This window comes from Macrosteles quadrilineatus, unplaced genomic scaffold (genome assembly GCF_028750875.1).
Source record: "Macrosteles quadrilineatus isolate MER2022 unplaced genomic scaffold, UCM_ALF_1.0 Scaffold_11__1_contigs__length_5352618, whole genome shotgun sequence".
NCBI classification, from domain to species: Eukaryota; Metazoa; Arthropoda; class Insecta; order Hemiptera; family Cicadellidae; genus Macrosteles; species Macrosteles quadrilineatus.
The window spans coordinates 3138904-3162237 of NW_026542604.1; the positions used below are offsets into that span (position 1 = coordinate 3138904).

General features: G+C 36.9%; 1 protein-coding gene across 1 annotated transcript; it reads left to right on the forward strand.

Annotated features, from left to right (window-relative positions):
* Positions 1-2145: 2145 nt before the first annotated feature.
* On the forward strand, positions 2146-23132 carry LOC129004796 (mitochondrial fission regulator 1-like). The gene is made up of 4 exons (XM_054433437.1): positions 2146-2698; positions 6217-6323; positions 14662-14813; positions 22368-23132. The coding sequence occupies exons 1-4, from the start codon at positions 2627-2629 to the stop codon at positions 22679-22681; spliced, it is 645 nt and encodes a 214-aa protein (XP_054289412.1). The 5' UTR covers positions 2146-2626; the 3' UTR covers positions 22682-23132.
* The last annotated feature ends 202 nt before the right edge of the window (positions 23133-23334 follow it).

Genomic DNA, 23334 nt, shown 5'->3' on the forward strand with positions numbered 1-23334 from the left:
TATCATTGTTTTTAATATTATTTATTGTTCTCACAAACAAATATTTATGTATCTGTTTATTGTTATTTCATTGTTATTTATATCGTTCATTGTTATTTCATTGTTATTTGTATTGTTTATTGTTCTCTCAAAAATATTTATCATGTTTATTGTTATTTCATTGTTATTTATATTATTTATTGTTTTCTAGGTTAGTCCATACTCCATGTGCCATTTATTGCATGTATACCACTGAGCTAAAAGTATTGCCGGTAAATTGCCTTTCTCTCTGCCGCCAAAAGTTTGACGGGGATGACTCCAGCAACCACCACGACGGTGGGCTCGGACACTGTTCGGTAGGCAGATGCTACCCTCAGTGCTGCCTGACCCTGCACTCGGGCGAGCCGCATCCTGTATGCCTCCTTATTTGTCTGCTCACACCTCTGCACCGTACAAGAGTACGGACTGGACCGAAGACATTAACAGCCTTCTACGACTGGACCGAGGCCCTCCGACATTGGGCATCAATTGGCTAAGAGAAGAAACCACCCTAGCGGCCTTGTCCGCTGTACGGAAGATCTGATCACGCCAGCTAAGCTTGCTGTCTACCATGACCCCAAGATACTTGGCAGAACGAACGGTTTGAACCTCGACGGCTCCCACCCTCAACGGGACGATGGTGTCAATCCGTTTTTTGTCAAAATCACGATCTCGGTTTTGCTCAAAGCAAGCGAGAGACCGTGGTCTGCCATCCATGCGTTTATGGTACGCATAACTCGGTTTAGCTTTAGCTGAGCCAGCTCAACGTTGCGTGCAGCTATCAAAGCTGCAACGTCGTCTGCGTACCCAACCAAAACAGTTTCCTCAGGCATTTCAGACCTCAGAAGGCTGTCATAAGCGACGTCCCAGAGGTCTGGGCCGAGTAGCCAAAGTAGGCCTATTGGTGGATGTAAAAACATTAGTTATTAATAAGACACTAATTTCAAAGTGGGTTTCCTTTAAAATATCTGCCATAAAAATCAATTATTCTCCTCCACGCGAGACAATTTTTTTCTTTTAATCAATAACGATTATTGTTAAGCAACTTGTAAGACAAACTCACTATAAATTAACGATCGAGGGCCATGCTATAATGAAAATAACAATACTTGTTATTTTTTTCACATGCTTTTAAACCGTTATCCTACACTCATCCCCATTCATACTTGGCTTAAAATACCTACCTTATGTATGGTCACCATTTCATCGAAAAGTATTAAAGTACTGTATTAAGTTAAACATTATTAACTTTTTTATTGTGAAATTCCTGTGCATTTTAAATCATCTTCGGGGAACCTATGCCTAAATTATCTATGTATTTTTAAATATAGGAATAGCAGTGCTGTCCAGCTGACAGTGGTGGCGCCTTGACAGCGACCCTCGGCATTGAAGGTATCACCCAGGGCTACAGATATGGTATCACCACAGAAAACATACTACGGTTATAGTAGTATGTTTTCTGTGGTATCACAGGGCTCTGTGTGTTTAAATATTGTTTCAGTTTTTCTGCTTGAGGTTATTAGGTCACAGTCTCACGCAACTTAAGCCATAATAATACATAACCATATTGGTAGATTTTGAATAATAACAAGTAGAATAAACTTAGCATGTTTGTTACTGCTGGGTTTAGACTGTTTAGACTGGCTGGGTAGCTGAGTGGTTATAGTGCTCGCCTAGTAATCAAAAGGTCGCCGGTTCGATCCTGAGAAAAGTTAGTAGCTTTTTGATGGTTCGAAACTGGACCCAGCTGTTCCTGATCATTGGGCTTTAAATAAATGATCCTGACTAATGAAACCGCTGATCTTAGTCAGTAACAAAGCTACACAGGTCATCACACACCATTCTACACTCATCCTTCACTCATATTTGGGTTAAAATACGCACCTAGGTGGCGTCCCCATCTCAATAATTGATTGATTGATTACATTAAATATGGTATATAATCTTGGATCTAGTATTCTTTATATTCGTTCAGTCTTAGTTTGTGCTCAAACTCATTCCCCGTGATACTATGCGCCATGCGGCGATGTTAAAAAAATATGGAGGGAGTGGGATGAGATGAGAGTTTGGTTTGGTTTGGGGTTTGCATTGTTTGGATTCATTGTCATTGTCGTCCACGGGCCACGCTCATTTATAAAACTAAATCTAAAGGTTTTTGTAAAAAAAAAACATTTGTTTTTTAGTACCGTTAGGGTAGGCCTAGTGAATTTTGGTTAATTTTGGAATTTTGATTGTCTTTCTTTATTTAACTTTAAAAGCTCCTAGTTGCTCTCCTCAAGGGGCAGGTTGCCTTAGGTATTTCGCGTGGTTTAAGTTGTTAGGATTAGGTATAGGACTTTTGACTTGCGTGTTTTGGCTTGTGGTTAAGTGGTTTGCTCTTGATGGTTTCTACCAGTTAACCAGGAGTTTCTACCAGTCTAAATTTCAGGAATTTTAAATAGAGGCATCCGCATAGGCTAATACTTTGAGATTTTGTCCTTGAAGTTATAATGTTTTTCATTCATTTAAGTTATCTTAACAAGGAAAGCCCTACAGTACTTTGGTTATCGCAAATTTAATTTAGCAATTGATTCAAGTTTTAAAACCTCCCTTGTCTACTAAGTTAAGAATGGAATGCGAAGCTGTCATCGTTGCCCTTGGCATTTATTTCATGGGGGATGCCTTGTACTTTTTAAAGAAGGTAGGCCTAGGTCTAATTTATTTTTATAAACTTTTATAAGCTCGTTAAGGCCTTACTCATCTGTTAAATAAGTTAAGTGTAGTGCTCATTTTGTGACGGGGCTGCACTTAACTTTAGGTCCTACACTCATTTGAATGAAAATATCGATCGATATACCGTATCGATTAACCGATTGTTTCATTCAATATATCGTTTTGTTAGTTAGGTAAGGTTAACCTAACCTAACTAACCAAACGATATATCACATGAAACAATCGAATAATCGATATTTTCATTCGAATGAGTGGAGAACCTAACTTTAAGTAAAGTGCAGCCTGTGACGGGTAGGCCTAAGTTATGTGGCAGTACTTACTTCTTTTGAAAAGATAAAAATATTGGCTTAAATAGGTACTTTTTTGTCTTAATCATATTAAATAAGTTAGGTTACCTACAGTTGTTCCGGCACTTCATTTTTTACAAATCGAGCACTAAATAACTTAAGGGGAGTACAATGTCCCTAAGTTATACCGTGCGTGTTAAATTGACAAACTTTAAGGTAACTTAGGCTACCTACAACTCTTAGTAAGTTACCATAGCCTAAGTACTTACCGTACTTAACTTATCACAATGAAACTTTGCATGCTTGTTTAACTTATTATAGTCTATTTAACAACTGGAGGTATAAACTATAATAGGCTTAATATCTTACTCGTTACAGTTACCTACTATCTCTTTAACTCCTCTATCCAAAAAGGAATTTTCCCACACGTACTTAAAAGTTGGTCATATAGTCCCAATCCTTAAGATTGGAAATCCCTCAGAAGTGATCAACTACAGGCCAATCAGTATACTGCTGTCAATCGGAAATGTGTTTGAGATGCTGGTTTTGTCAAGATTCAAGCCATTTCTAAGGCCGCTTATTAGCCACAGTCAGCATGGGTTCACTACTCCAAAGTCTACAGTTACCAACCTCCTACTTTTTGAAAATTTTATCCTTTCAGCCATGAAAAATGGGAGACAAATGGATGTCGCCTTCGTTGATTTTGCGAAAGCATTCGATAAAGTGGACCATGGTATACTCATTGCTAAACTCGAAGCCTATGGAGTTTTTGGGCCACTCCTTAACTGGATGAGGGACTACCTTACAGGACGCCGCCTGTGTGTTAAACTGCCTCACTCCAAGTCGCTAGAATTTTTCCAGACTTCAGGGGTCCCACAAGGCTCTCTACTTGGTCCATACTTGTTCATTGCGTTCATCAATGACCTTGTCGATGTACTGAAGGTGGACACACTGCTCTTTGCCGACGACGTTAAGATCTTTACAGAGGTGTCAAGTTATGAGGATTCTATGCACTTGCAGACTGGCCTTACATCCATTAATGAGTGGTGCATTTGCAACAACATGTCCCTGAATATTGCCAAGTGCTCAATCATGACATTCGGTAGATTACGAGAACCGACCACTTTCAGTATGCGAAAGATGGTCAGTTTAAAGGGGGTGGAGGTTGTTCAGCATTTAAATTATTCCTGTGGCTACTGGGCTCAAGAATCGGTTAGGCCTACACTTACCGAGCCACTCCTGTTGTTGATTTGGAAAAACGCTTCGGTTTACTTCCCCTCAACCAAAGACGTCATCACTTCGACCTCGTTGCCCTGCACAAGATTGTGAATGGTTTTCTCAACTGTCCCGACTTGCTTAGTAGTATTGATTTCGTCACGCCCAGAGGAACCAGATCTAGAACTATCTTCAGGAGAAAATACCACTCCACCTACTACACTTACCATGCTGGACTATCACGTCTCCTGAGGATTGGAAGTGATGCTGCATCTCATCTAGACTTCTTTAATGAGTCGATTGCATCCTTCAAGCACAAAGTTCTTGCAAATTAGGTACACCTTATATCAGTATTAAATGTCAATGTATTGTTAGGTACCGGTATCCCATTTCACTGTATTATTTATTATCATAGTTCCTAGCTCTATCATACGTCCATCACATGTAGGCCTACTGTTTGCTTTTTGTTTTGTCTTGTTACCACAGTATTATTTATCATGTTATTTATATCATTTATATTTATTGTTATATTTCCTAGGTTAGTCTCACTTGTCTCTGTTACGGTATGTACATATTTCTTAGACTTAAACTTTTACTATTTATTCAATTACCGAATGTCTTGTATTATTTATGTCTTGTTACTCCTAGGTATAAGTAGTTTTTTTTACTGTCTAAGAGCTTGCATGCATCCCTATTGTATTGTTCATCAGTTTTGCATTGTTACTTAGTTTTAGTATTTAGTCATGATGAGTATCTCACTATATTGTAATTCTTATTGTAAATTGGTGAAATCCATTGGCAATAAATAAATAAAATACCGGTAAATAAATAAATAAGTTGTTGAAACGAGTCTCAGCGGTCAAAGATTTGGGGGTTTCTTTTGTAGAGGATCTTACCTTCGACAACCACATTGACGATATATGTAGCAAACCGGCTTCTGGGATTTCTCTTTCGATCGACACGTGGACTAAGCAACACTTGGGCGCTTAAGACTCTGTTCTGCTCTCTTGCTCGCCAGCTGCTCGAAAATGCCTGCCCAGTTTGGTCTCCTCATTTAATTGGCTAGATAAGCCAGCTTGAGAGCATCCAGAGGAAGTTTTTGAGATTGGTTGGAGTTTGCTAGGGTCTACAGTATCGGGATGTGCCTGTGGCTCAAATGCAGGAAAACCTAAATCTCCAGGATCTTCGGGCGAGGCGCTGTGCATCTGATATGGTCTTCCTCTCCAAGCTCGTAACCAGGTTGATTGATTGTCCTGCCTTGCTGTCTGAAGTAGACATTCGTGTTCCATCTGGTACAAGATCCCAGGACCTATTCGGAAGGAGGCACTATGCATGTGGATAGGCCTACTTGAATCTTTAATTTAACAGGTTAAGTTAATTGACTGTTTCCCCATAACTTAGAAAATCCAATAATATATTTATAATGGTTTAAATACCTGTATTCAGTAATCTAAACTGCTGCTTGTGGCAACTAGTTTCGTTTCAGCTAGGAACCATCTTCAGGCCATACAAGGTTTGGTTATTTATCTCTGTATATTAAGGTCGTAATTTAAAATATAGGCTAAGTATATAAAACACACACGAACACGCACATTGATTGACAAACATTTAACATTTAAAAACTACCAAGTTTAAGTTACTCGGGGACATGAGACAGGTGACGGGTCCAGGTGGAAGTTGTAGCTCGAACTTATATTTTAAAAGAGGACCTTCATATATGGAGGAAAATAACGACACCTTGTACGGCCTGAAGATGGTTCCTCTGGCTGAACCGAAACTATAGTTGCCATAAGCAGCAGTTTGGATTACTGAATATAGGTATTTAAACATATTCAAACGTAATCCGTAATACTTGGGCTAATTGTTCTATGACAAGGATTATAGGCCTTTTACAATTAACTACCGGTACTGTAGTGTAGTATAATATTTTGTTAATTTTTAACAACTATATTTTAAATCCCTGTCAAATTGTTTTTCTTTCCAGTGTTCCTGCTATCTTCACCAAGCCTGTGTTGATCACTTCAACAGAAAGTGCAAATCTACAATTGTACGGAAAATCGGAAACCATAGCACTTGGATTAAAGTTCCTAGGTGCGTATTTTTATTAAAATACGAGTGTTGTGTAACTTAGCTTTGTTACTACTAAGATCACCAGTTTCATTAGTCAGGACCATTTTTATAAAAAGCCCAATAATCGAGGACAGCTGGTCCAGTTTCAAACCATAAAAGGCTATGGTTTAGGGTACAACTTTTCTCAGAATCGAACCGGAAACCTATTGATCACTAGGCGAGCACTATAACCACTCAGATAACCAGCTATTTACCACTTATAGAAGTAATTGGTTTAGAAGTTCAGTAACTTTTTTAACCCTTTGCGGTCGAATGGCGAATATAGGTCACTGTCCGGCCTTTTTTTGGACTGCTCAAAAATGGCAACCTTTACTCACAAAAAATCAAATACCCCCGCCGCAGCAAACCTGCAGACTAAGCGAATTTCAACTTGTCTGATTACATTTTTACTAAAATATTCCCATAAATAAGACGTTTATTTCCAATTTAAATAACATTAGATTTAACGAGTGCTTAGGTTTGCTGCTACGGGGAAGGTAAAAAGTGTTTTTTGACCATATGTCAGTGGTCACCAATTAAATGTAATGGAGGTCCATCCAAAGTTTTTATAAAACTGTCACGGTCCGCACAAGTATCCGGGAGCTCTCCCCCGAAAAAAATTTCAAAATTTCAGTTAAAATGGTGTGATTTAAGCCTATTTGCGCATGCTATTTGTAACATTTTTTTGTTGCCTAAATACCATATAAAAGTTTGAATTTATTAGAAAATACCCTATTGTTTAGGTTTGGGAAAAAATCACAAATTATAAATTTTGTCATAAAATTTAATTTCACTTAGAAATTATACATAAAGATTACTCACATATGAGTGATTACTAATTGACAGATTACTCAATAACTTAGTGAGAGAAATGAAATTTTTTATTCTGGGCCACTTCTTTAAAGTTTGGAATGAGTCCTGTGCAGCTGATTCTCATCAGGTTGTTGAGGTGGTCACTGAGGCGAGATCTGTATTTATTTTTGATAAAGTTCATCCTTGAAAATGCAGACTCACATGTGTACGTTGTTCCAAACATTGTACAAAGTTTGATGGCCAAGTTTTTCAGTTTAGGATATTTTTCACTGCTCACATACTTGATCCAAAATAGCTCACACGAAAGTTCTTTCGGGACTCGTCTAAATTTGTCCTTCAGAGCAATGTCTTCCTGGAAATCTATTATTTCCATTTGTTACAATTCAAAACTACTGCTGCTTCATTGGTCCACTCTCCATTAGGCTTTAGAGAAAAACAGTTATTTAGGACTTGAACCACATTCCCTATTTTTTCAAAGTCACTAAATCGAGCTTCGAACTCAGATTTGAGGTCGTTTAAAAAGTTTACAAACTGTTTCATGTCAATAACGTCGTCGGTTTCACAAACTTGAGTTCAGGCTGGGAAAGTGCACACGTTCGTTACTGATATCTTCACACCAAAGAACAACCTTTCTCGTAAAGCTTCTAATTTCTGAGAGAAGTTCACACACAAGAAGTCCTTTCCCTTGAATCTTTAAGTTTAACATATTGAAATGTCTGAAGACATCTGTCAGGAAAGCTATTTTTGGGATAGTGTCTTCTGTATCAAGCAGAAAGCCCAAGTGTTCATTTGCAACTTCTTCACTACACTCTGAAAGAAATACTTTTATGTCCTCCATAACAGCAAAAAACCGTTGAAGTACAAATCCTTTGCTCAGCCACCTTACGTTGTTGTGAAGTAATAAATCGTCAAACTGTGCTTCAGTTTCCTCAAGAAGTGATTTGAATTGACGGTGCCTAAGTGAAGACTTTGATCGTATGAAGTTAATGATCTTAACTACAGTTTGCATTGTACCTTCAAGAGCAGGATTCAGTTTGCAACACAACACACTTTGATGGTTGATGGACAGTGATAGGCTAGCAAACTTTCATTAAATTTAGGGTCTGTTTTCATTCGACTTACCAAGCCTTTGTTTTTTCCTGTCATCGCACGAGCACCATCTGTCGGTACTGATATAATTTTTTTCAAATCCAAGTCAGCTTTCTCAAAATAGTCCATTAAAACATTGTACAAGTCCTCTCCGCGTGTTTGCCCTGATATTGGCAATATAGTTAACAATTCTTCCACAAACTGTTCTTTTTTAATGTCCAAAAACCTCACAAAAACAATCAATTGAGCTGTAGTGGTAATGTCACATGATTCGTCTAATGCTAAAGCGTATCTGTCTGTAGCTGCTAGAATCTGTTTCAAGCTTTTAGAACTTTCTTCTGCTAAAACTTCAGTGTTTCGTGTGCTGGTAGATGCAGAAAGCGGCATGCGTCGAATAGTTTCAACAACGTCTTGTTTATTTTCAAATAACACGTTTCCTGCCTCAATCATGCATTCTTTGACTATATCTGCATCAGTAAACGGTTTCATATGTTTAGCGAGAGTCCACGAAATACGCAAAGAAGCCTCTGCACATCTTTCTTGGGCAGTCATTGTTCGATTTAATATCTGGGTACTAGCTGTGACGCAAAATTCTAGGGGGGGAATAAACTGGTATTCACCTAAGTCAGGCTAGGCCTACCCTAGAACCGGCCACACTCAAATTTCTTCCCCGGAGTGCTCAGAAGGAGCCGAGAAAAATCCAGGGGTCGATACGAAGTTGTCACGGCTTTGACTGATCAATTTTTATTGAAATTTAATCGAAGGCTCAGAGCTCTAGAAGCTCAGGAAATCCTGCAGACGCTCAGTTGGAGCTATATATCATCCCAGCCTTCGTTAAAGTGTTTTGGAGAATTTTGCCTAACTTTTGAATGACTCTGTAGGGCCGACGAGTATCCAATCTTAAGCCAATGTGATTTAAATACTCGTAATGAACTTTAAACTAATTAGTTGGAGACGTTGGTAATTGATCTAATATCGAATAAAAGGCAAAACAATTCCTACAGAGTCGTCGGGGCCTAATTAATATAATTGGACGGAGAATTTATCGTGATGTTGTTTAAAATAGATTTAATATTAGTTTACGTAGCTGATTGTTCAAATCAGCCTGCTCCCAAGACTTGATTCTTTCACCCGCCAAAGACGGGGCTTAGAACTTAGACGACAAGTCTCGGGGTATTAAAACGGTGAAAACGAGATATAATTTGGACGTGATAATTATTTGTTAAGCGAACGGAGAAATCGTAATTTCGAAACTAGTTAATTAAAATAAAATAAACGATCGCCACCGCTAGTCACTGGCAGGCAGGAACTGGCGGGTCAAGACTCAAGTTACGATATTAAATTTAGATAATTCGAATCGGTAATATGAGAAAACGAAAAGGTATAATAAGTTAAGTATGCGTAAGATAAAACAGAAAGAACGTAAAACGTAAAAATGGGCCTAACTAATATGGTAGCTAACCTTCGTAATAATATCGTAGTGTCGTTTCGTTGTATTCGTAACTCGTGCGAGCTAGTCGGTGGTCAAACAGCGAATAAACTTGTCCGGCTCAAATCATGATTTCCTCGTTCGAGGCTTAATCGCTCTGGTGGTGAGTTTGAGAACTAGCCAACAGCTGATCGGAAATTCACCTGTTGAGCCGGTCGGTCTAGTTGTCGTCTGTCGTTGGTCAACAAACACCATTTCGAGGTTAAGTGATGTTGTCATCGGCGTTAAATATTCGTAAAATCGGTCGTTTTAACTTTATTATGTGAAACGGAGTGCTATCATGAATAAATATATCGTTGTGGGTGTGTTTGTGTACTTCACTGTTATTAAAAGTAGGCCTACGTTCTTTGGCCCATAGCCCAAGCTATGGCCAACACATAGGCCTAGGAGTAGGATGTTGTGGATAAAAATCGGGTAAGTTATGGTGTTTGTTGACTAGCAATACGTTTTTACCCCCTTTAAAATTTGGTACCTCACAAGCTAAGTAAAGTAGTTTGAACGTAAACTCTCAATCTTAGACTTTCGAAGATCACTTCCTATTGGGTATTTTGTATCAAACGGCTTGTGTTTAGTCTCAAAGTGTCGTTTAACGTTTGAACTCTTGACAACAGATACGGTTTGTTGACATATCAAACACACAGGCACAGCTCCACTTTTGTTTGGAAGGATAAACAAATACTGGTCCGCCCGCTCTGGTAAAAACTGCCTATTTTCACTGTCTACTTTCCGCTTTTTGCTATCCATTGTAAGTAATTCGCACTACACTTTTTGCATAACTAACAAACGGTAGGATGAATAATCAATGAAAGAACCACACACATAATGAACACCACATTAGTAAAGAAACAGACGACGCGACATCGACAGTGCTGACTACAGCCAGTGCGGGCGGCCTGGCGATGACGACAAGCGGTGGCGTCTAGGTGGGCGAGTTCAATTAGCGATGGAGGGGAGGAAGCATAAAGAAAAAGCCGGTGCATAGCATCGCTTATAACGGTTTTTATCTAGCGCGGAGCACGGCAAATTAACTATGAATTAACTATGTTTTGATAAAAATAGTTTTCTCGTATAAAATATGTTAATCTTTAATGGCTGGTACCGATATATCTTTAGGTTCAAATAAAGTTTAAATTCACTAAAAGATAAAAATACATAAAAAACACAGTTTGTGAATTCGAACTAACGGTCCGTAAAAAATCAGGCGGCGGTCCGGATCCGGACCGCGGTCCGCCATTTGGGGACCACTGCCATTATTATTTTTACATATGATTATATTTTTAATTTTGTTAGTTTAAAGAATGAGGTTATGGTAAAAATGACTTGATAATGGACTTAGTTTCCGAAACATGTCGTCATGAAAAATAAAATAATTACTAAAAGGGTACTTTGTTAAATATGTTTTTGATTTTTATTATATTAGTAGCCCAAAAATGCAAGAAAATAATATATAAATATATATATATATATACTAGCTGTGTGCCCGTTCTACGCACGGGGATCTTATAGTAGTCAGTTGAAACCTTCTTATATAAAAGAACAGCAGTTGGTTTGCAGATTTTCAGATATGCTGGCAAAACTATTATATATACACCTTCGCAAATACAGTATCTGACAGTTTCAAGCCAAAACAAACGCTTCGCAATTAAATGTCATGTCACCCCATATGTTAGTCCATATGTTAAATCCAATGATTAAACTAAAAAAGCTTTATAGGCCTACTATGATAAATAGATCTATGAGTCATAGCCCTAAGGTAGGCCTACAGTTGAAAGTTACTTTCCACAATGGTTAACAGTATTTAAAGTACTACCTCAAACCTCACCATTTAACACTTTATTCGGGTTGGCATTTTCATTATCAAAGGTGCTCAAATTGTCTTTTTCGTGACACTAAGATATAAGGACATTAATGCGTTACAAACAGACATACACACAAAAATACAGAACTTAATTAGGGAATTTGTTACGTTTTAACCATAACAAAGTACATATAAAATTAATATTTGAAATCTTTGTCAATGTCATTTTTTTATCATAACAATTTATATTTGCTTGGACCGAAGATGACGCGAAATGCTGTCGAAATGACTGCTTACTATATGAAATTCAGTACTATAGACGATTTAGATTGGTAATTTATAATACAAATTACCAAAATAGGCCACGAACTATTAAAACATAAACAACGTAAATCGTAAACAATTCACGATGGTTTGCTAAACAAATGTTTTACTTAAATGAGTTATCATTTTCTTAGCATAAACTAACGGGGTCTAGCGGATTTTTATCCCCCTGGAATTTTACCCCCTGGGCAAACGTGACGTCACAAAACAGGGGGTAAAATTCCAGCCGCGAACTTTTGAGTTTCGCGACATCAGCTCGGTGGATTAAACGCTGAATTAAACATATATTTTCACGGTTGTGAATTTAATCAGAACACATCAAATTATAAAAACCTAGAGTGTACGACCCGGATTTTTACCCCCGGAATTTTACCCCCGGATTTTTACCCCCGGAATTTTACCCCCGGAATTTTACCCCCCGGAATTTTACCTCCGGATTTTTACCCCCCGGTTTGGCTTCAAAAACTGTTCGATTTTTGAAGCCAACAGTTGGTTAATATGACGTATAAACAATCAACTTAATGATAATTGTCTCGAACATTTCATTACAAAATAAATAAATAAAGATAGGCTACTAAATAATTAAATGTTTACAATTAATTAAAAACAGAAATAAGAAAATCAATCATTAAATTTCTAAAATCGGCCAGGGGGTAAAATTCCGGGGGGTAAAAATCCGGGGGTAAAATTCCGGGGGGTAAAAATCCGGCCCGTACATCTTTAGTTGACTAAACGCTAGTTATATGGACAGGGGGTAAAATTCCGGGTTATATCGCTAATCTAATTAATCACGCTCTGGCTATTTTCATTAGACTTCCGAATCCGCGGGGGTAAAATTCCGGCCGCGAACAAACTTTTGGCCACTCAGGTTCCTACGTCATAGTGACGTCAGCTTTGCCCAGGGGGTAAAATTCCAGGGGGATAAAATTCCGGCGACCCAAACTAACATTTTGGAATCCAGACAGAAAAAGCAAAACTTATATAGGCCTAGTTAAGACATCAATTAAACTGAATAAGACTGTATAAATAAGGTGCAATACCAACGATAACTAATTTGTAAATTACAGTGATGTGTTGGTACGTAAATATTATTCTTGCTGCTACCAATGGTTCTAAGGAAAAGAACCAGTACCAAAAACCAACGTTTACAGTTAGCAACTAAAGTACATTCGTCCAACTAAATACGTTAATCAAATCCCAAGGTTATTGATTTTTTGGTTTTGAATTTTATCGTTAAAAGTTATCGGCAATCAAAGTTATTTCTTATTAATTGCTTTATTCGTAAACAACTTTTAATTTAGGCCTAAACTTATTGGTGTCAGTTTGAAAAAAAAACAACCTTATACAAACAACTTTTTGTTATTTAATAGATTACGTATTCTCTAAACAATGATTGGTATATCTATTAACATTAGAAAGAAATGTGACAAAAATCACACAATGCTGGGTTTTTGGACGTTTGTAATTTTATTTCTTAAGTAGGGAGGCCTTATAGGTGTATTATAGGGAAAGGTACCGGTATCAAGGATCGTCGTCAAAAAGGTTGTTATGAATAATTGGGTAGGCGTAAGTACCCAAGAGATGGGCTATGGGCCTATTGGCTGTATGGTCCACCGATTGCATCACACGGTGAGTAGGAACAGAAAGTGACACATTGGAAAAGCGAGTTTAGGATCATCCATAAACCGTAAACCTCTGTTACAATCACCCACTGCAGTTGTGATTTTTTTACTTTACACTTTACACAACCGCCATTGAAGCGCTGTTAATGAGTGGAAACCTTGTTTGTAAGCTATTGGCGACGATCATTAATAAATTTAAGTTTCCCAGCCCTATACAACACTGATTCAAGGTCTTCTTTCTGGTTATCTAACCTCAAGAACAATTTTATACACAAAGAATATCTGGTTCCTGACCTGGATGACGCCTAGTTATTTAATTTCATTTACGGTTACACTATATTATTTCACCTGCGATTAATTAAATCCGTTATGTAAGAAAAATGTTTTTAATCTCACTTGGTAAGGATTTGCCTTCAAAATGTGATCGGAAATGGTTGTGGTATTTGTAAACAACATTTGTAAACATATCAGTGACAGCTAGAAAAAATAATCTTGATCCAAACAGCTGTTCGTTATTTCATAGATGATTGTGTGATAAAAATTGGACGAAAACTTGACAAAAATCGCACAAAACTGCATTTTTGAACGTCCGTAATTTTATTTACAAAGTAGTGAGGTCATATTTTAATGGCTAAAGACAATCTCGCCAATCCAGTGAATACATTAAAATGACTTGGATCGTGATAGGTACTCTCGTTTTCCTGGAGAAGATTGCGTAAAATGCCGTCTTGAGTGTTACAGAAAGACAGACAGACAGAAATTTAGATGAGACTTGTTTCGGCTTCTTTAATGTATAAAACGTAAAAATAACCTAAAACTTTATGATTCTGAGCAATGTACAGACAAAACTCTAATTTTATTTATATAGATATGAATTTGAACGGATGGTGTTTTTGGCCTCTGGGGACCTCAAAACGAAAAAGTAAATCGGTCCTGGGTCTAGGTCTTACCATGAGACCTACGGTAATAGCTTATTCCCTATATGGGAAATTCGCTAAAATCAAAAAAGTTTATCTTTGAGGTCGGCATGGTGATATGCACCCGGACACCATTTTCCTGGCGGCTCGAATGGCGACCTATAATTGCCGGAAAATGAAAAAAAATCAACTTCAAAGGGTTAATCTACTAAGGTGTATTCTGCTTTAAAGAATAATTGGATATGTCATAATTATTGCTTTATTTCAGATGCAATGTGTCAATTGAGCGGGCCACGAGCTCTGTGCAGTTAGAGAATCGAATTGAGGAATTAGAAAAAGAACTACTTCAGTTGCAGCTGCAAGTTAGCAATATTTTACTCAAGAAAGACTCAAAAGAAACCAAATACAGCAACAACAATGGTAAGAGAACGTTATTCAATTTTAAACTTTCCTAAACTAGCTGACCCGTGTGAAGCATTCCTCCTGTATCCTTCTCAAATCCCATTTAATTGAAATACATAAAACACAGTTAATACTGCATAGTGCGTTGTTGATTTAGGTATGGGTCCTTATTTCAGGAATAGATGTGGGTTTACATTTTTTGACACTTTCAAAACATAATGTTAAGTTATTTACATATTTAAATATTTATAGGACCTCTTTGAACACTATGTTTGAAGTGATGTAATGGTCAAATACGATTATGTTGATAGCTTTGTTTTTACACTGACAACACCTCCAAATCAATTTGTGAAAAACAGGATATGGCACGTACATTCCTTCTTTCGTTAGCTTCTCTTCATGTGCCTTATTTTTAGCGAATTTCTCTGTAACGACCCAAAACCCGTCAAGGGGTAAAAATCTAATTTAAAAAGTCTCATTTAAAGTTATTATAATTTGATATACGTTCGGGGTAACCCGTGCTCGCGTCGAAGGTGCATGGCGAGTATCCTCGATCTAGGAGTCGTTGGAATGTGGCCCCAGCAGAATGGAGGCCAAATGGCATAACGGTGAACTGGTAAACACCAAGTCCAGGCACTGTAAAAGCAGTGATTGGCCTACTAGTCTCCGAGAGATGAACTTGCCATTAGCCCTGCTTCAAGTTGAGTGTTCTGATAAACTTCTCCTCACGAACAGAGGCTTTGTTTACTCCTCGTAAATCTGCACAAGGCCGCAGCCCACCGGAAGATTTTTTTTACCATCACGATATTAGAACTCTAGGGGCTATTTGCAGGCTCGATAACCCCGTCCGTAAGCATAGTCTCGACTTACCTCTTGGGTACGATCGCTGTTTCACCGGTTCGGCTCCCTCCTTCAGAGTTATCACATGCTCTTAAAAGGTGGATTTTGCTTTTGCCGCTGACCTTCTCGAAGAGCGCAAGTTTGTTGGCTAGAAACGTCTCTAGTCGCACGCTCTGGTCATTTGACAGCCTGATCACTGCAGCTACGTCGTTGGCGGGTCTGGAACATTCTCCAGGACCGTGTTCTACAGTGAGTTCAAATCGAGGTCGTTAATTTGTGTTATTCCTAAAACTAAATCACAAGTCAATCCTGCCACATGTAACGCTACCCATTCGTATTCGAGTCCGCCGAATAATCCGCAAACTCGGTATCCAGTCGTGATGGAAAACAGCATGCCATTCGCCATTCTTATATCAACATTGCTGTCTACAGGCAGAACCCATCGGGATTGTAATAACATTGCAAGACCGTCACCAATGAGGCTGACCATGGCACCGGTATCCACGAGGGCCCTAAACGGTTGACTGAATATTTCCACGGTTACAAAGGGTCTTGTATCGGGGGACACATCATGAACATTATGATTGGTCGAAACGGAGAAATCCTTTATTCGTTGGAGCCACACGCTCCATTCTTGGGGGGTTGTGATCCGGACCGGGGATTTGGACTCAGCCATCAAAATTACAGTTTGTAGTATTAATAAACCATTCAGCGAAAAATAGGGCCGTCATTTGCTCTTATGTGATTCAAGCTGCAACTTTTCACTGTCTGAAGTTGTACGTTCTCGATGTGAGTGCATGGATGAGGCGTTGGAGTCTAAGATAAGGTCCTATTGTATGAAGGTTGTTGCTATGAAGCAATTCATGTCCACGCTGGTGGCAAAAAGACTTAGCCCTCTCTGCGTAAAATATGGCTTTGTAGCGTTATGTAGACAAAGTTACATAAGAAACATATTGAAGGTTTTTCCAGATTCTTAAGAACCAGAACCTCTAATCAAGTGTGAAGCTTGAATTTTATTTCGAACTGGATTGAGTATCTGTAATGGCTTTTTGCTCCTCAACTCATATCCATTTCTTTTCTGCCGTTTTTCTGCTGGCCTGTTCCTCTTGGATGTTATGAGGCTAGTTGTGATTTGTCCCTCGATAATAACTGGCTAAGGCTAATGGAAAAGCTTTGCAGTTTCTAACGTGCTAATGAAAAATTGCTTCTGGTTGCTGCAGCATGAAGCTGTACTCCTGGTCGGGTATGTTTTATCAACTGAACTCTTCGCCAAATGTGTCTTTGAAGGTGCCCCACAGTTATAGTATGTTAGAGTTACCAGTTGGAGTTTATTTGCAACTTCGCACATCCTACCGTCCAAAGGTCCTCTAAAGACTTGAGCTTCTAATGTGGAGAGTACTAATATAGTACCCGCAGATGATATCGGTTGGATTGACGGTGAATTGTGGTTCAAAATATATTAAGTGTTATTCTAGCAGATGTCTCATTGACCGTTGGACCACAGGAGGTGTTCAGAGAGAAAGTAAATTGGTTGTCAGTGATAAAGTAAAAATACCCCCGCCGCAGCAAACCTGCAGACTTAGCGAATTTCCATTTGCCTGATTGGATATACACTAAAATGTCTCCTTAAAAATATCACATTTCTTCCCTATTTCAATAGAATTAGTTTAACAAGTACTTAGGTTTGCTGCAACAGGGAGGATAAAAAAGTGTTTTTTGTTGTAAAATGTGAATACCGTAGTTTTGTAAGAAATGAATGTATTTTCCAAATTTGATCAAAATATGTTCATAAATAAGCAAACTACAACAGTTGACTTATTGTCCATAAGAATTACATGAGAGTTTTAAATTTAAAATTTTTTTGAATTTTCTCCATAACCACCAGGCGCATGATAACGATTCAATATACTAAATTATTTGTTTTTTAAGCTTTACAAAATGGTTTGGAAAAAAATTGTGAAATTTTGTGTTTTTAGGATAAAAAATGTGAAAACACTTTTTTTACCCCATAAAACCCCCAATAAACCCCCGTTCCCATAGTTTGATCATGCTGGTTCGCGAACTCGTTTGAATAAATGTAGGTTTACACTTTTAGACCAAATTTAATCAAAATCGGATCATTTTTGCTCGAGTTATCGCGCTAACGGACACACACACGCACATATATATATATATTACATTTATAATATTAGTAGGATATATATATATTTATTTATATATACATATACATATATATATATATACTAGCAGAGTACCCGTCCTTCGTACGGGGTTGGCATATAAGTAAAATGCTTATTGCAGTTATACTCAAGCTTTGCGTTTGCAATGAAGGAGAACAAAGTTTGATAAAATTTGTTTCTTTAAATTGACGTTATACTAATGGTATTTACGCATCTAAAAAAAAAAATTGTTACAAATTTACAAAAAAATCACAAATTATTCATGACATAAACATAACTGTAAACAATCCTACTTTGTCAGTTCTCATTGCGTATCACAGTTTTTTGTTGCTGCTTGCTTAGTTTAAATTACTCTAGCTGTCTACATAAACGCAAAAAAATTGTAGTGCTGCACCCTATTGGTAAATCGTATAACCTTTTAATGCTCTTTGTATATCATAGAACCAACTTTCTTAGTTGAAACAGCTGACTAAATTCTTTGAATACTCATAAGGTTAACTTGGGGAACCACAGAGTTACGCTGGGGCGGAGCCCGAAAGGATTTTTGAGATAAGAATATGCCTATATGTTAATCGGGAATGTGAGCTATCATTATGCCAAATTTCAGCCCAATCTGTCGTGTGGTTTATGCGTGATTGAACTTCAAACCAACAAACAAATAAACAAACATACAAACACAAACTTTCACATTTATAATATTAGTAAGATAAGATATATATATATATATATAAATATACTAGCTGAGTACCCGTCCTTCGTACGGGGTTGGTATACAATGATTATTGTAGTTAAATACTTGTGCTTTGAATTTGCAATGAGAGAGGACACGTTTTGAGAAAATTTGGTTTACTATAATCTACCGTATACTATAGTATATAGACCATCTACCATAGCCATAATGTTCTACCACTTTACCTAAAAAATAGAAAGAAGTAAAGTTCTCATACTCAGGTTTTTGTCGCTGCTTGGTTCAAATTAGTCATAAATGTATAAAGAACTAATAGTGCAGCACCCTGTTGGTAAACCGTATAACCTTTTCATGCTATTGAATATCATAGAAACAAATTGTGTAGTTGAAACAGCTGGCAAAATTATTTAATTCCTTTTAAATATGAATACTCATAAGGTTAACATGGGAAACTCCAGAGCCGCTAGGGCAGATCCCGAAAGGATTTTTAAGGTAAGAATATGTCTATATGTTAATCAGGAATGTGAGCTATCATCATACCAAATTTCAACACAATCCGGACCAGTATTTAATGCGTGATTGAACTTCAAACAAACAAACACACAAACTTTTACATTTATAATGATACTAGCCGAACCCGGCAGACGTCTTGCCTTTGACTATTTATGATTTAAGTACCGTAACGTTTAATTGTCTTATTGTATATGAAGTGCTTATAACTAAATTAAAATACGTACGACAACTAATGAAACACATATAGTACAAAGGATAACCGATTCTTTATTATTGCTCTTATATTAATGCTAGTGGGTAGACAATATTTTTGGTCTTTCTATTCGGCTCAATCACGTCCTGGTTGAAGTTCGTTCGCTACGCTCACTCACCTTTAGGTTGGAGCTCGTTCGCTACGCTCACTCACCTTCAGGTTGGAGCTCGTTCGCTGCGCTCACTTGCCTTCAGGTTAGCTCGTTCACTACGCTAACTCGCCTCCAGGTTGAACTTCGTTCGCTATGCTCACTCACCTTTTGGTTGCAAATTAGCTGTTGTCATAAATGTAAAAGAAATAATAGTGCTGCACCCTGTTGGTAATCCATGTAACTTTAATGCTATTGAACATCATAGAACAGAACCAACTTGTTTAATTGAAACAGCTGTTAAGATTCATTAATTCCATTACTCATAAGGTTAACATGGGAAACTCCAGAGTCACTGGGGCGGAGCCGATTGGACGGATCACGAAATTGATGGTGTATAAACCTATTCCATGAAATTCTACACTTATGTACCAAGTTTCGTGGCAATCGGTTCAGCGGTGTCTGAGTTTATCACTGCCAAATATATATATATACAAACATCCTCTTTTATACTTATAAGATGAATTTGAACGGATGGTGTTTTTGGCCTCTAGGGACCTCAAAACGAAAATGAAAATCGGTCCCGGTTCCAGGTCTTATTATGAGTAAAATATTATAATATTAGATTAATAGGGTAATAGGTTATTCCCTATATGGAAAATTCGATAAATTCAAGTAGGCCTACAGTAAAAGATTTTGGAAAGAATCTATAAATCAAAGGTTTTGTTGAAAATCTAATTCACCTTAGGCCTATAAATAAATCAGCTGATCAAATAACTTAAATCAACATTTTGCATCAACATATTGACTGCAGTCAATACCCCGTTTATGGATAGTATATTAATTTCATAATTTAATTTCAATTCAAAATGTTGATTTAAGTTATTTGATCAGCTAATAGACTATTATATTTTAAATGTTTAACCCTTTAGAGGTTACTTACTTTTCTTCAGAGTATTTGTATTTTAGTAGCCTATTAAATATGTGTTTTCGCTGGTCGGTTGGGATTAAATGTCTAAACAGTTCCTCAGTGCTTTACAGTGTCTAGGAACTGACTCGACCTCATTTCACTCTTCAAAATCTTCCCCACATTCCCTTACTTTCAGAATGTTAAGCTTCGCATAACACAGATGCTGCCATTGTTCATCACCTGTTCACCTCTCTCGCCCAGAGAGTTTGGTTCTGTGTGTCACATCTCGTGTTTTGTTTTCTGTTATGTATTTATTTATTAAAATACATCACATAAAACCTAAGGAGTGCTTAATACATACAAAGAGAGCACAGGTAAAATCTTAACTCTTTAAAAAAAAATTTATACTAGATGTACTTGGACTAACTGGTGTGATAACTCTTATAATTCTCTTTTTTATTTTAAATATTATTTTACTATCTTTGGCATTTCCAAAGAACTCAATACCATAGCCGATGTAAGAGTGTACGCATGCAAAGTATACCATTATCTACGTTTTTGCATCGTATTATTTTAGAAAGCACTAAGGTAACTACTTAATATGGTATTATGTTACACTTATTTATTATGTTATTATTTACTTATGTTGTTATTTACTTACTTACTAATATGTTATTATTTACTTTCCACAGTCTAATTTAGTATTTAATTAGTGTTTAGTTCGTGCTCATCTCATTAATCTGAACTTAACTCTACGTATATATTTACACTGATTGTCTATGTTTACATTACTAGATTAGAAAAAATTCTGTACAGGTCATTGCTCGTATTTTAAAATTAAAATCACCATAAAAACTCCCCAAAACTATATAATAACTGTTTGAGTGAAGGTTAAAAACTATAGTTCACTATGAATAGCCTATTATGATATATTTTTTAATTCTTCTGTATTTTGATTCTTTGTTTTCTTACTCATATTTCCTATAAAATTAATTACTTCTTGTGTTTAGTTTATCTAGAAATTTTATTTTCAAGCAGAGGCTTGAACTTGAAGACTGGTTAAACCAGCTTATGAAGGGCTAAGAAATAATATTATTTGAACACATGCCCAATTTTATTAAATGTTCACCTGTTATATTGAGATGGCTTTTTAATGGTTTGAAACTGGCCTCTGCTGTCTGTGATTGAGCTTACAATAAATGGTTTAAAGAGACAACTGCTCTTTGTAACAAATCTAAAAGCTACACAAGGCATCTCCTTCAATCTACACTCATCCATCATTCATTCATATTTTGGTTAAAAAAAATACATCCCAGGAGTGTTTCAAACTCATTGCAGTAATATTTTTTTTTGCCAAAAGAATTGTTATGTTTATTATAAGAACACCCTTTTATTATAAGGGTTTATTATAAGGGCGGTGAAAACCTAGTCTTATTAACATCTAATGTCGACCTTTTTTAATAAAGCATTAATTTTAAGTCCAATGACAAATAATATCATTAGGATTACAAGCGGAGTGAATGTTCAGATTTGATACTCTACTAGTGGTTTATAGTAAACTAGACGTGGGCATAATGTAAATTAAATGTAAGTTTTAAACAGCCTTGGTTATTTGTTTATTTAGGTATAAAAATGGTTTATGTTACCTTTTTGTGTCAAACGATCTGTGTGTAGTTAGCATCAACTACAGCTGTTTCATGCCCTCTAGGGCACATCTTCAAGTTGTCAGAAGAACGTTAGATAAGCGCATTCATCTGTAGATGTTATCTTTTTGGGTAGATGTTCTTTAAATCTAGTGGCGAAAGAACAAGCTGTTTGGCCGATGTAAAGTTCGGGCAATCATTCTGTTTGATTTGTAGGTGCCTGTGTTGTTTACTTGATCAGAAGGCGTCTTTTTTATTCTTTGAGCATACAAGATAATTTTTTGGATGTTTTGTATGCAACTTGTACATCGTTCTTTGCCATTTCTTTTCTCAAAGTGTTATTTGGCTGTATAGGGATTCATTTATTTCCTTTCATCTTTAAAAGTTTAGAGCGTAATATGTAGCTGCCTATGGGATACAGTTTCAGACTTACATTAACAAGTTTTATTTGTTTCAGATGACATTGTTACATCTACAAGTTTGTCCCTCCCTCCTCCCCCACCCCCACTTCCTCCCCCACCCCCACCTCTTCCTCCAACTGGACTTCTTTGCAATATAACACCTCTAGTCAAGACTGTACCAAAAAGTGCCAATGTCGTGAAAGACACTACATCCACCTTCATCGAAGAGTTGTCCAAGAGGCCTCCCAAGCTCCGTCATGTGGAACGGTCTCCAGGGGGACGACCTGTGCGTGTCACCCCTGCCTCCACCGACCCAGCAGACGTACTAGCCGCTGTGCTTAGGAAGCGGTTCGAAGCGATTCATGGGTAAAAGCGAGAATACTACATGCCATCGCCAGAAGGTTCAACCAAAACAATGATAACTGGACATTGACTTGACTTGGCATTTTATTTCATGTTTACAGTTGAATGTTTTTATGTTGATTTTTGAATTTTATTTTATTGTAATTTCAGACTGGAAGTTTTACTGAACAGGTTGGTTAATGTATAAAGAATGTTTGTAAACAGAGATACAGTATCTTAAATCTAGTTTGTTTAGTGAAACAAAAATCTTAGATTTGAGTTTTTCCAGTTGTGTTTTTGATATACATTTTTTTAATGGCTCAGTAATGTTGAATGGTATCAAACAAAAAAAGTACATTTATTTTTGTTGCATCAAGACTGTTTGAAGTCATAATTTACTCCAACCTTATCTTTCTTTAATTAAGCCCTGACTTCATTTCCTTGAACTTAACTTGTTAAATTTTTGATTTTTTTTTAAATTGAGGCTAGATATCTAATAGATTAACATATTTTGTCTCTGTTATTTTTTATCATGTTAAACCAAGAAGTACAGGTGTTTATAACAACATTGACTTTTTTTCACCAAACGGTATGTGTATTTAAAATGAGTATTTAATTCTGACCCTTAAGCATTTCTTAATTCACCTAAGTTTTCTGTCTCATATTGGCACAGACATTTTT

Excerpts from the sequence above, each read along its gene's own strand:
- LOC129004796 (XM_054433437.1), top strand. The coding sequence starts at position 2,627 with ATGGAATGCGAAGCTGTCATCGTTGCCCTTGGCATTTATTTCATGGGG. Across the intron at positions 2,699-6,216 it reads CCTTGTACTTTTTAAAGAAG|TGTTCCTGCTATCTTCACCA; the intron begins GTAGGCCTAGGT and ends TTTTCTTTCCAG. Across the intron at positions 14,814-22,367 it reads CAAATACAGCAACAACAATG|ATGACATTGTTACATCTACA; the intron begins GTAAGAGAACGT and ends TATTTGTTTCAG.